Below are 13744 nucleotides of genomic sequence, written 5' to 3'. Positions count from 1 at the left end.
GAATGGGCCTACAAAACGGGGTGCTAATTTTCCTTTCTTTCCAAAACGGACTACCCCCTTCCAAGGGGATACTTTGAAAAGGACAAAGTCGCCAACATTAAACTCGAGAGGTTTTCGCCGTTTGTCGGCATAGCACTTTTGGCGACTTATAGCAGCAAGGAGATTTTTGCGGATTTGATCGATAAGATCGGTAGTGTCTTGAACCATCTCGGGACCGGTGATTTGGGCTTCACCAATCTCGTTCCAACAAATCGGAGAACGACACTTACGACCATAAAGAGCTTGGAAAGGAGCCATCTCAATGCTAGAATGATAGCTATTATTGTATGAGAATTCAATAAGTGGGAGATGAGAATCCCAATTTCCACCAAAATCAAGAACACAAGATCGAAGCATATCCTCGAGAGTTTGGATTGTGCGTTCGGATTGGCTATCGGTTTGAGGATGGTAAGCGGTGCTAAGATCGAGGCGAGTGCCCAAGGCTTCTTGAAGCAATTTCCAAAAACGGGATGTGAAACGAGCGTCACGATCAGAAATGATGGTCAATGGAATACCATGGCGGCATACAATCTCACGAACATAGATTTGAGCGAGTTGTTCAACGGAGTACTTCTCGCGGATCGGGATGAAGTGAGCCGATTTGGTTAATCGATCAACAATGACCCAAATGCTATCATTTTGCTTTTGAGTGGGAGGCAATTTGGTGATAAAGTCCATAGCGATGCCTTCCCATTTCCAAACGGGGATAGGAGGTTGCTCGAGTAAACCAAAAGGTTTTTGATGTTCGGTTTTAACCTTTGAGCAAGTAAGACATTTCGATACATAAAGTGCTACGTCCCTTTTCATACCCGGCCACCAATAAATAGATCGAAGATCGAAGTACATTTTATCCGCACCGGGATGTACGGAATATCGTGACATATGAGCTTCATCGAGAATGAAAGTACGAAGTTCATCACGATCGGGAACCCACAAACGATTGAGGAAATAAAGCAAGCCATCAGGTTTGGTTTCAAGTTGAAGTTCGGCTCCACATGACATTTCATAATACATATTGCCTTCATCAATGGAGGTGCATTGGGCTCGGTAGATGCGGTCTTGGAGATCGGTTTGAATGATGATGCTATTAAGCAGAAAAGATTTGATATTAACTTTACGACTAAGGGCGTCGGCTACAACATTCGCCTTACCGGGGTGGTAGCGAAATTCGCAATCGTAATCACTAAGTAATTCGGCCTATCGACGTTGTCTCATGTTGAGATCTTTTTGGTCAAAGATGTGTTGTAGACTTTTGTGATCGGTGAATACAACACACTTTGTGCCATAAAGATAATGTCTCCAGATTTTGAGAGCGAAAACGACGGCACCAAGTTCGAGATCATGAGTCGTATAATTCTTTTCGTGATCCTTGAGTTTCCTTGAGGCATATGCGATAACTTGACCTCTTTGCATGAGAACGCAACCGAGACCTTGGTTGGATGCATCGCAAAATACCACAAGGTCGTCGTTTCCATCAGGAAGGATTAGGACAGGAGCGTTGCAAAGCATATGCTTTAGAGTTTGGAAAGCTTCTTCTTGTTTCGGTCCCCATTTGTAAGGTTCTCCTTTATGAGTTAGTGCGGTGAGGGGTAACGCGATTTTAGAGAAGTTTAGAATGAATCGCCGATAATACCCGGCCAAACCAAGGAAAGATCGGATTTCCGTGGGTGTGGATGGAGTCTTCCAATCTTTTACGACCTCGATTTTGGCGGGATCAACATGAATACCTTTATCGTCGACGACATGACCCAAAAATTGAACCTCTTTTAACCAAAATTCACATTTGGAGAACTTGGCATAAAGTTGTTCTTTTCTTAGGAGATCGAGAATGGAACGTAAATGATGTTCATGTTCGGCTCGGGTTTTGGAGAAGATAAGAATGTCATTGATAAAAACAATCACGAATTTGTCCAAGAATGGTTTGCAAACACGGTTCATGAGGTCCATGAATACCGTGGGTGCATTGATCTTTTCCATGACTCCGAAGAGCTTATACGAGATTAAGAGAAAACAGTCTGGAGTCTTGTTCCTCGTCTTCAAATCCATCCAAAGCCATAACAATAATAACGAGCAAAACTTTTTCCTTTTTGTAACACAACGGAATAGGTAGCAAAGCTTAGATGAAAACGCGTCGGGGGGGGGGGGCATGATTCCAATTGTATGAAAATTTTCATAAATGAGAGGGGGCTCGGACTTTCTGCCAAAAACATACAAATTTACACCACGTATACAAATTTTTGGCCGAAAAGCGGGTTCTTTTACAATGTTGGGCAAAAAAATAGGGGTCGGGCCCATCCCTGGTCGTCACTATGATTCGTCCTTGAACGGGATCGTGATGTGAATATTAGGAAGGTCTCGTACATAGTAGGCATAGATCGAAGGTATCCGACACCAATAGCTAATAGCATCCCAAACCACCATTGTGATGGGACGCAAAGCAAGAAGATGGCAGGAAGGTCAACACTATCACCAACGAACTGTAAATAAAACTTAAATTTTTATTTTTACTGTAATATTTATAAATAAAAAAACTACGTAACATTTAAACAACTAATGAAACACGTAATTCTTTAGTCTTCTGGTCTAATGGTTAAAGCTTGAAATTTTGACGACGATTTTCCACGGTAAAAGTGTCACGCCCCGCCAAGACTAGGGCTAAAAATGTGAACGATTGATATCAACTAAACAGCGGAAACGACAAATTTATTTATCTTACAAACATTCTTTGATACACGAGTGTTTTTAAAAGGAAAATTTTAATACAAGCATAAGATTTTAAACAACATTGTGACTCCATGCAACATTTATTTATACACAATATTCCTTCAGTTAGCTTCAAGTGTATCATCTTGTAAAGTACAAACATAACATGCCGATAAATCAATTCATATTCCCGCAAGAATATTTGCTAACATATATACTTTTAGTTCACAACATCCATGAACATATCACACCTCCTTCTACACCGCATTTCACGCAAGAATGCCTTTTAAATATAGTAACGATATCGATGACTATACGTATATATACCCCGAGTTAAGAAACTTAATGATTAGCATGTGTTTACTTTCAACAAGATACACTTCAAAAAAATTCAAACTTGATAAACATTTATAGCATTTATCCACCCAAAACTAAATAGTTTAAAATGGGGATTTATCATGAAAACTCACAATACTCAAACTTGATAAACATTTATAGCATGTATCCACCCAAAACGAAATAACTTAAAAGAGAGATTTATCATGAAAACTCACATTTTTTGTAAATATTTGTTTTCCTTTCTACCTTGTAACTTGCCTACAACCTATATTGTTTACATGTTTCAGACTCTTGTATGTTTTTTTATGGGAAAATGACATAAAAAACCAATGTACTTTCTCTTTTTTCTCACAAAAGTCCCTTAACAATATTTTGCATATTAAAATCTCTAAACATGTCATTTATGAACAATATTGTGATTTTTCTTCCAAATTAATTATATAGATGGTTCTTGTGGTTTGACCATATTACAACTTTAGTCCTTAAGTTCAAAACATTATAAAGACCAATTATCTATACTATATATAGTATGAATGACGTGTAAATTAAGAAGGATGTGTAAATTAAGACGCTTTAATTTTAAGTAACACATGGTATAAACCAAGCATAATAAAGAAAGGCATAATGGACATTCAACCATAAATTACACACGTGAAATTCAATTCATTCAATATATTTACAATTTTTTACCCTTAACTTTTATTAAATGAAAGATTAGTTACAAGTTCCATCCCTCATCTTTAATCATTTATTACTAATTATTTTAATTTTAAACCCACTTCCCCCGCGATTTTTAAATCGACATAACTTTTTCGTACGTTAATATTTTTTAGAAAATGTTGCACCATAAAAACGAGCATTTTATTCTCTTTAATTTGAGTATCATATTGTTGGAGTTTTTTTCAATTAAAAAAATCAACATGTTACGTATGAGTGTTTAAGGCCGGTTTTGATGGTTTAAGTTAAACATGCGAGCCAAACTGTTAGTAACGATTATTTGTCATCGAAAATAATAACTAAACTGTAGAAAATTGAAACCGAAAGTTTAAAAAAAAAACAATCGTTAACCTAACCAATGACCGATTTAAACGGTTGTAAGGTTTCAAACCGAACTATGAATTTCCATAATTGTTGCGTGATTACCAAAGTCTATGTTCAAATACTCGCTGCATCGCGCGGGCACCCTTCTAGTTTTTATAAACAAAACACCCTTAATCTCGAAAATAGATGTGAATAACTATTTTCGTTAAATAAGTTTGTACTATAATATGTTAAAATAAATTAAATATAGTATCACCCTTTTGGGTTTGGTTATGTTTGTACGGGTGGCTTTGTATTTGGTGTTTTTGTTTTTCTAGAGGTGACTTGTGTTTGGTTTTAATATAATTTTTTTAAAAAAAGAAATAATTAAATATAGCATTACGTAATCCCATTTTTAACTTCAATTAAAATAAAGTGATTTTGAACTACAACTAAACTAAAATGAATTGTTATATCACAACAGTACACCTCCCCATCTTGTTCACTAGTGGTCTGTTCGATGAGATAGAAGGATAACCGGCAACCGGTCACACCTCTCCACCCAGTAACGATCTGTTTTAGATGGGTTTAACGTGTTTTCAGGTGGGTTCAGACATTCGCGATTGTGGAGATGGTCTCAACTACCATGCGGGGATGAACAGTCTTGAGGGAGAGTGCCATAGTTGGGTCTATATTTGTAATATATAATCTTGTTCTATAATATGTTTGTTATATTAAATTTATATATTGGTGCTATTTTGTTTAACAAAAATAGTTAATCACATCTATTTTCAAGATTAAGGGTGTTATATTTATGAAAACAATTGGTTTTAAATTGTAATGTTTTGAACTTAAGTACTAAAGTTGTAACGTGGCCAAACCACAAGAACCATTTATATAATTACTTTTGGAAGAAAAATCACAATTTTGTTCATAAATGACATGTTTATGGATTTTGATATGCAAAATGTTGTTGAGGGACTTTTGTGAGCAAAAAGAAAAAATACAATGGTTATTGGTTTTTTTATGACATTTTTCCTTTTTTTTTATTATCTAAATGTTAAATTATAAAGATAACTTTATTTTATGGTGTTCGTATAAATCTTTACGTTATCTTAATAAAAGTACATTTAGCTTATACTTTATTATAAGGATATTATGATGCATACTTAACTTTTATTATAAAATTCTGTTTTATTTATTTATTTATTTATTTACTCCATATGACTTTAAAATAAAAAAAGAATTCTTCTTTAAAAGTGATCATGATGGTCACCGTTTGATAATAAAATAATAATATCAAAAGTATGTTAGTAAATAGTAGGACTGTTGTCTACTGTGTTTCTTCTTTGTACGAGACGCCACTCAAGAAAACAACTATTTTAATGGGGTTTTAGACAAACATAGGTTTATATAAGTTTTAAGTCGTATCAAGCCTCTGTTTATATTTAATCTTTGAGAACCCTGAAAGTTTGATTAAATATGGCGTTTTAAACAAAAACTACTCACCTATAGATGAAAAGACCAAGTTTTGAAAAGAGCATAAGTCGTTTGAAAGAGATGGAAATTTGTGTGCTGGAAATGGTAAGTTTCCATGAGGTTATGAAGGCAGAATTATTGGAGGGTTGTTACTTATTCCAGGGATGTCATATCTGGCTGAAACGTGAATGAGTTTATGAGGTGCTAGAAGATGGTGTAATGAGGAGCAATGAATATGCTAATTCCAAAGACATGCAAAATGATTGATTATTGAGGTTCATACATTTTGCTAGAGAGTTTTTTTTTTTACTTTCACTTTTAACATATGTTTACTTTATATAACAAGTACATTAACTACTCACTATTGATATGACAAATAAAGTTCGAGGTTAATTATATTGGGTCAAGAAATTAGAATCTTTTTTTTTTCTTTTTATGCATATTCGAAGTTTTATATAATTTACTATAAAACGATTACAATAAAGTGGCAGGCAAACGGGCAACAAGCTGCGCCGCAATCCCCTTTTGAACAGCAAAGCCAATCCTGCTAAAAACGAAGCTTTGGGACCTAGAAGCTGAAGAAGTTCCGTGTACGACGAGCTGAACCCTACTCAAAAATTTCACAGCCTCTGGAGCCAGAAAACCAAATGTATCAAAGGCAAATGGTAGAAAGACATGTTGATTATCTAAACAAGCTTTCTCGTGTTTAACAACTTTGCCCGATTCAGCCTTCAACGCAGCCTGACCCACAACAAACCCACGGTCCCTGAGCCCAACAAGAGGAGACACTCCTGTAAGATCCACACAGGCGTGTTTCCCCCCTGCCCACCCGAACACAAGAATATCAGCTGGTCGTAAAGTAGACCTCCCTTCAATAGGATCCGTGAGAAAGTTAACAGGGGCCTCCTTTTTAGCAGAAATCCCTGCCCGTTTAAGAACATCACACAGAACATCCCTAACCAGATCATGTCTGTATTTAAAGCCAGGCAATTCTTTGCAATGCACCGCATGGTCACCAAAAGAATCCAAACAGACTTTGCGACAAATTGGGCAAGGTTCATCCGTCGGGAACATAGAGATCATTAACCGGTACTTAAGGATAGCCCGATACTCCAAACCCGACATACGTTGGCCTAATCCTTCAATGGGGATGGCCGTTAGAAAATCCTGAGCCCGATGAGCCCGAAGGCATTCAAACACCGCCTTTTGGTGAGGGGATAGATCAAACTTCACTTCTAAACTCTTGACGATTCCACTAAATAAGGCACTCACCACAACATATTGGGCTTTAGGGGGGACGGTGTCCTTATTAGAGAACCAAAATATGACAGCTGTGGGATTTGAACCCACGCCCTTTCTGACCAGAGCCTAAATCTGGCGCCTTATGGATATTGAATAATCTCTTTATTACTAGTTTGACATAAACATTTATTATTGTATATAGTATAGTATACTAATAAATTAGTATTATAGATATCAAAATATAACAATTTATATATTCATTATTTAATTGCATAGTTATGAGAAAAAAAAATATAGATTACAAAAAGCTGTTAAAAAAATAATTATTAAACGTCTAAAAAAACTTGATTAAAAAAAGTTAAAAATGAATAGAAGATATCATTTGTTTTATGTTTACCAGAACGTGAACAAGGCGAAGAAGCGATTGATTGATTGATTAATCCTAAGATCTGAAACTCATCACACCAGTCGTCAATGCCGATCGATCAAGCGGAACTCAATTCCGATCAGGTATATTATTAATCCATATCACATTCGTCTATTTATTTAAAATTGCTTCCTGATTCAATTCAGATCTTCACTCAGTTATAAATATTAACTGTCATTTCATTCGATTCATTGATCCGTACCTGTTATATCATACGGTGATTGACTACAAACGCTGTTTATTGATCAATCTGATGTGGAATGAATTGCTAATTACAAGTTTTTTTGTAACCTTATTATGTTTACAAATAGCTGGGGGGAATTAATACTTATTGATAGGGCTTGTGAACTGTTTGGTGGGAGTTTCGTGTACATTTGTTCGTTCAATTGTGATCACGAGCGTTCGATAATGTATTCGTTTACATCCGTTTATGTTGGTTATTAAAGGTTTTTAATGATTTTTTTAAAATTTAATTATGTATGGGTATTATGTGTTAGTTTATATGCAAAATTAGTATTGTGAGTATGAGTGTTAAAAAAATAAAATGCTAGCCGGACCGAACCGTTGACACCGGCCATTCTTGGTTAGCCGAATCAAATAAAACCTTGTTTGTGTTCATGAACCGTTCACAAATTCATTTCCTTATGAACGGACACGAAAACGAAAACGAAATTTTGTTTAGTTAACTGTTCGTGAACCCATCGCTTGTCCGATAAAAGGTTAACGGACGAACATAAACAAGGCCTTGTTTGGTTTGGTTCGGTTACAGCACTGATACTTGAAGTATGATTTAATCCTCTTAAGGATTTTGAATAATTAATTGAATGGGGGATTATGATTTGATTAGATCTAGAAGCTTATTTATCGCTTATTACATGTTATTATTATGATCTTTCTTAAGGTTTTGAGAAGGGACATCCCATGGGAGACCTACATGACAACTAAGCTGATCTCAGGGACGACACTTCAGCTATTACGGCGATATGACAAGAAGACTGAAAATGAAAGGGCACCACTGCTTGAGAATGTAAGCCTGCATTTGTTTGTGTTCATCTTTCTTTTCCATGTGTGCGAATATAATAAAAAGAAAAATGGTATTATCCTTGTTACTTGTTATAAATGAATCCGTTATAAAGGGGTGGACCCACAGTATAGGGATAGCGTGAATATCATCGAATTTTGCATGCATATATGTTGCCAACTTCTTTTGTATATGCCAATCTTTTGAATGTCTGTTCTACTTTATTTTATTGATGTACTCTTGGTTGATTAATTACATTTGTTTTTCTAGAAGTAGACTAAGTGGTCACTTAAACATGTAGGGGCTAAACCTGCCGAATTAGCATCTGGTTTCTGTTAAGAACTTGAGTTTATGGGCTTTTTATTTCTCTTTCAAACTTCTGCTGATATGAATTCCATTGTCTGATACTTGCACATTACTCAAGTTTACATCAAGTCTGGGTTACCCACAATATAGTAGCATACCATTTACAAAATTATGACATGTAAATCAGCAAATTCACGTCTACTATTAGTGTTATAACTTAGTATTACAATTTATCAATATTGTAAAAAATATGAAAATGGTTTTATAATAAATTAAGAATTGAACTATTTAGGTGTCTACTTAAGCTTCTGTATGTTTTAAGTAACAGAAGGTATGTTAGTAACTTAGCTCCAGTTGCCGCCTTTTCAAAACATTGTCTGCCTTGAGTTCGAACATCCTCTTGACACATGTCTCATTTTTGCTAGTGGTGTATCCAAAGTTTTCTGTTGAATTCAATCAAACCATCTATATAATAAGGCCTCTATTACTGCTCTGAGTGGCCAAACACTTATCTTGTATAATTTAATTCCTAATCCTATACCTCATTGTGTGGCCGGACATCTGTCTCAACATTTGTTTTATGTTGAGGCTTGTCTTGTGTAAATGTCTTCTATCACACTTTTTGCTTGATATCCGTAGTATATGGCTCTGTGGAATTTACCATTGCTTTAACTTTATTTATAAAAAGGCAGACAAAACTTTGCAACTTAAATATCAAAACACATCTGACGGACACTTTTTTCTCTGCAAGATACAGAAAAGGAAACCATAATACAAAGCACCTTGCTATAACTTTTAATAGGAGTGCTTATCATTTATCATATAGCTCCTGAAACTCAAAGTCATTTGACTTATGTACCCTTGTTTTGTGTAGATCCTCAACAATCTTCTCATCATGTAACTTTAGTTCATATTCATATATGTACTGGTCACTATCTTTTGGTTTCTATAAGATCCCAGTTTTATTTTATTTTAAATTACTAGATACATTTGATCTCTGGGTGCGCACTAGTTTTTTTCTTTTTGTTATTATAAATAGAGATAAGATAGTATTGGATTATTAACCGTGAATTGGTCCTTGATTAGGTATTAGAACTTATGAGAGAACCTACATATTGAAAGCATGTCTGGGAGAGACAGGTGCCTCTTAGAAGCATGATGACTTTTGTAATCATTACTTCATTAGTAATTTTATATAATTAATATAAAAGTTTATCTGGTTTGCTAATGATTAATGCATGGTGGTATATCCTTCAGATTGACACTCTTATTTTCCGTGTCAAGTTTTTTTTACATCTGGCATCATCATCTTTAATGATTGTTTACACGCTTCATTTTGGCTATCAAAGTTAGATTTTGATATATCAGGACATTTGTCACAGGATGGTCCATCTTATATTCGTGTGTTCATCGGCATCTTGCGTGACATACAGAAAGAGGACACTGTCGAATATGTGTTGGCTTTAATTGATGAGATGCTTACAGGTAACCAGCCAAATAAATCATACTTGCTCTTTGATTCCCTATGGGTGTCATATCAGCATTTCTAATCTTGTTATGGTTGCAATCATTTGACCTACTTGGTATTAATACTTGCAGCAAAACCCAGTAGAGCAAAGCTGTTTCATGACAACTCTCTTGCAGATGAAGATATTTATGAACCTTTCATGAGGTTGTTCTCTTTCAATATTCTGATTTTTAATATGCTGTCAAATACATTTATAGTATTCACGTATTAAATCAAATCCTTTTGCACTTCAGATTGTTATGGAAAGGTAGCTGGTTCAATCAAGAGAAAAGCTCTAAGATACTTACTTTAGTAGTAAGGTACCTTTTATATTACGGTCCGTCGATGGTTAATACTTTTTCTAAAATTTATTACTACTTTTTCTGTAATCTTAGTGCTAGGTCAAACAAGAACGGTTGGACTGCAAGTGGAGAATCTGCAGATTCAAAGAAGAAAACCACCTCAAGTGCTGATGTCTTGAAAGGATTAGTCGAGTGGCTTTGTATTCAGGTATTTTCTGTAAGATAATTCTTTTTATAAAAAGGGTTGATTAGTTGTTGCTTGGGTAACAAGATTCCATTTTACAGCTGAAAAAACCTTCTCACCCAAACCGCAGCATTCCTGCTTCTATCAACTGTCTAGCAGCTTTGTTGAAGGAACCTGTTGTTAGGTCTTCATTTGTTCAAGCAGATGGTGTTAAGCTGCTTGTACCACTAATTTCGCCAGCCTCCACTCAGCAATCAATTCAGGTATAACGGTTAAAAACATAAAAACTTAAAATAATGTTTTAAAATCTTTTTATAGAACATAACTAACATCTGCTGTGATCAACAGCTTCTATATGAAACATGCCTCTGTGTTTGGCTTTTGTCTTACTATGAACCTGCAATCGAGTACTTGGCTACATCTAGAGCCTTACCACGGTTGACTGAGGTGGTCAAAAGTTCAACAAAAGAGAAGGTCTTCCTTTTGACTTTCCATATATGTTAATTTTATTTCAAGTATAATAAATTGTATATAAATTCTTATGACTCTTGGGTGGTCAATGATTACTAGGTTGTGAGGTTGATAGTGTTGACTTTCAAGAACTTGCTTTCAAAAGGATCTTTTGGAGCTCAGATGGTAGATCTTGGACTTCCACAAGTTGTTCAAAGTTTGAAAGCACAAGCCTGGAGTGATGAGGTCAGTAATTAAAATTTCTTTTTTTATATATATAGTTTGTTCATTTAATTTAAAATTACTTTCTTTATATAATATGCCCATTTACCTTTTTTTTTTGCTTCATAGGATCTTTTGGATGCTTTAAATAGTCTCGAAGAGGGGTTGAAAGATAAAATCAAGAAATTGAGTTCTTTTGATAAGTACAAACAGGAAGTCCTTATCGGTCGTCTTGATTGGTCTCCTATGCATAAAGATCCCTTTTTCTGGCGAGATAATATTACGTGTTTTGAAGAGAATGATTTCCAGGTATTAAGGAAACTCCCGGTGTTAATTTCTGTCACAACACGAACCTAAACGCGAAATTCATGGGTTTGGGTTTAGTCTTAACGGGGCTGTTTTCGAGTCAAACCCATGGACACTTTTAGCTAAACAGGTTGTGTTCAAGTTGACCGATTTGATTTAATACTTATTTTTATTAAATGTATTTTATGTCGTTAACTTAAACCAATTAGGTATTTTATATTAAAACTTAAAATATAAAGTAGAAATGAATCTAGGTTTAGAGTTTAAGCGTAATTAATTTATGTACATTTGTAATATTTATCGTAAATCTATAATTTTATTAATATAAAAAAGAACAAAATAAATAAAATTCAGGGTTCATGTGTCGAAACGTTTTCTGGGTTCGTGTCGCGTTCGGTTGGGATGTAAATGAACCTAGCCGAGCCCGAACTTGTTTAAGCTCGAGCTCGGCTCGTTTAGTTTACTCGAGCTCGAGGTCTACTCAAAAAGCTCGAGCTTGGCTTGTTTATTATGTATTAGTTAATTTATTTACATCTATAGTTAGTTATATATACATATTTATAATAATTATATATTAAGTTTTATATATTATATAGCTATTTGTTTCATAATTTTTGTATATAATAATAACTATCAGATAAATATATATTTAATATATTGAATAAAATGTACATAAATGAAGGCTTGTTTATACTCACGAGCCAGCTTGAGCTCGGCTCGATACAAGCTTTTAGTGAGCCAATCTCAAGTAGTTCACAAGCGACTTGGCTCGTTTAGACGTTTACACCCCTAGTGTTCGGGTTCGACCCACCAACACAACCCGTATAACACCCCTGCAGTAGTAATAACTTTCCGTTTTAGTTGCTAAATATGTTTTGCAAAATTGACAATATATGATTTGTTTTTGTTTAGACCCTACGGATCCTGCTCACGATACTGGAAACATCAAGTGATCCACGGGCAGTAGCCGTTGCATGCTTTGATCTGTCCCAGTTTATTCAGTATCATCCTTCGGGCCGGATCATAGTCACTGACCTCAAAGCAAAAGAGCGGGTCATGAAACTGATGAACCACGAGAACGCTGAGGTCACCAAAAACGCCTTACTCTGCATCCAAAGGCTTTTCCTTGGTGCCAAGTATGCAAGCTTTTTGCAAGCTTAATATTGCAGCATCTCTCATGGCCTTCTCTCTGGTAAAGGCTTGTTATTTTGAATAAAAGTTTGTCTGTATTTTTTTATGCTATTTATGGTTGGTGATACAATAAAAAGTTTGAGGGCTATTCATATTTATTATTCAAACACAACTTTGATTTTAAACCATTTACATTAAAGCTTTAATTTTTTTACAGTAATTATTGTAGTGTTATTACTTTTTAATTTTTAATAGCTGTTGTCATTATTATTGTTATTATGAAGTGGCTTGCACTTTGCTCGTAATTAAAACTCGTACATAATTCAGCTCGTTGTAGTTGGCTTGCGTAAACATTTCAGTCAAGTCTGACCTGAAGGAGTGAAGGTAGCTTGTTAGTTGGGACTGTTATATCCGATAGTTTGGTACTGAGTTATCTACGGTGTTCTCAACTTATTGTTTTAAACTTATATTAGAATTGAGAAACTATATATGGAAAACTATAAAAGTGCAAGTAGGAAGGAGCCAATTCACTCGGTCACGAGCTTGCTTAAGTAATTAAGTTGAACAGGAAATCAGCTTTCAGCTAGGATTAAAGTCACTAGCTGGTTGCTTTTAGGCAACTAGACTAACATGATATTACTTTTCAGATCACTTGAATATATAATTTGTATTACGTAGCCCCTTAACACCATTCACTTCATTCGTCACGTCAGCTTTTCCTCCATCATTCATCGTCACCCTTCAACATAGGAGTACACATCATTTCCTTATTTTCCATTTTTTTTTGTATTTAATACAAGGAGAGGGAGAGTGTGACGGGAGTGAGCATGATCACCATCCTCACGTCACGCGTGACCAAACAATGGGGATGGGTGGTGTTCCAGGGGTGTCACGCGCATGACACCTTCTGTGTAGAATGCCACATAAGATGGGATCCTCTCACGCGTGAAGGGATGTAGTGTATACCGGTTAGTCTCGTCGGACAGATTGTTTTTGGCTTGAATTAGCTTAGTTATATATGAATTATGTTCAAAATAGAAAAGTTGTGATTTAGCTCCTTTTTGTA

The 13744-nt window shown here is 35.2% G+C and overlaps 1 protein-coding gene across 1 annotated transcript; it reads left to right on the top strand.

Moving 5' to 3' along the window:
- The first annotated feature begins 7217 nt into the window (after positions 1–7217).
- On the top strand, positions 7218–12891 carry LOC143618927 (V-type proton ATPase subunit H-like). Its single transcript, XM_077090979.1, has 11 exons — positions 7218–7332; positions 8151–8276; positions 9959–10061; positions 10176–10248; positions 10338–10403; positions 10479–10593; positions 10671–10832; positions 10918–11043; positions 11140–11265; positions 11371–11550; positions 12460–12891. Exons 1-11 carry the CDS (start codon positions 7297–7299, stop codon positions 12706–12708), a joined length of 1362 nt encoding a protein of 453 aa, XP_076947094.1. The 5' UTR covers positions 7218–7296; the 3' UTR covers positions 12709–12891.
- The last annotated feature ends 853 nt before the right edge of the window (positions 12892–13744 follow it).

The sequence above is a fragment of the Bidens hawaiensis genome, unplaced genomic scaffold (genome assembly GCF_021521415.1).
Source record: "Bidens hawaiensis isolate Kalapana, Puna unplaced genomic scaffold, B.hawaiensis_p1.1 tig00002343_1, whole genome shotgun sequence".
NCBI lineage: Eukaryota > Viridiplantae > Streptophyta > Magnoliopsida > Asterales > Asteraceae > Bidens > Bidens hawaiensis.
The sequence above is the reverse complement of the archived record's forward strand: the minus strand, read 5'-3'. Positions and strand labels throughout refer to the sequence as shown.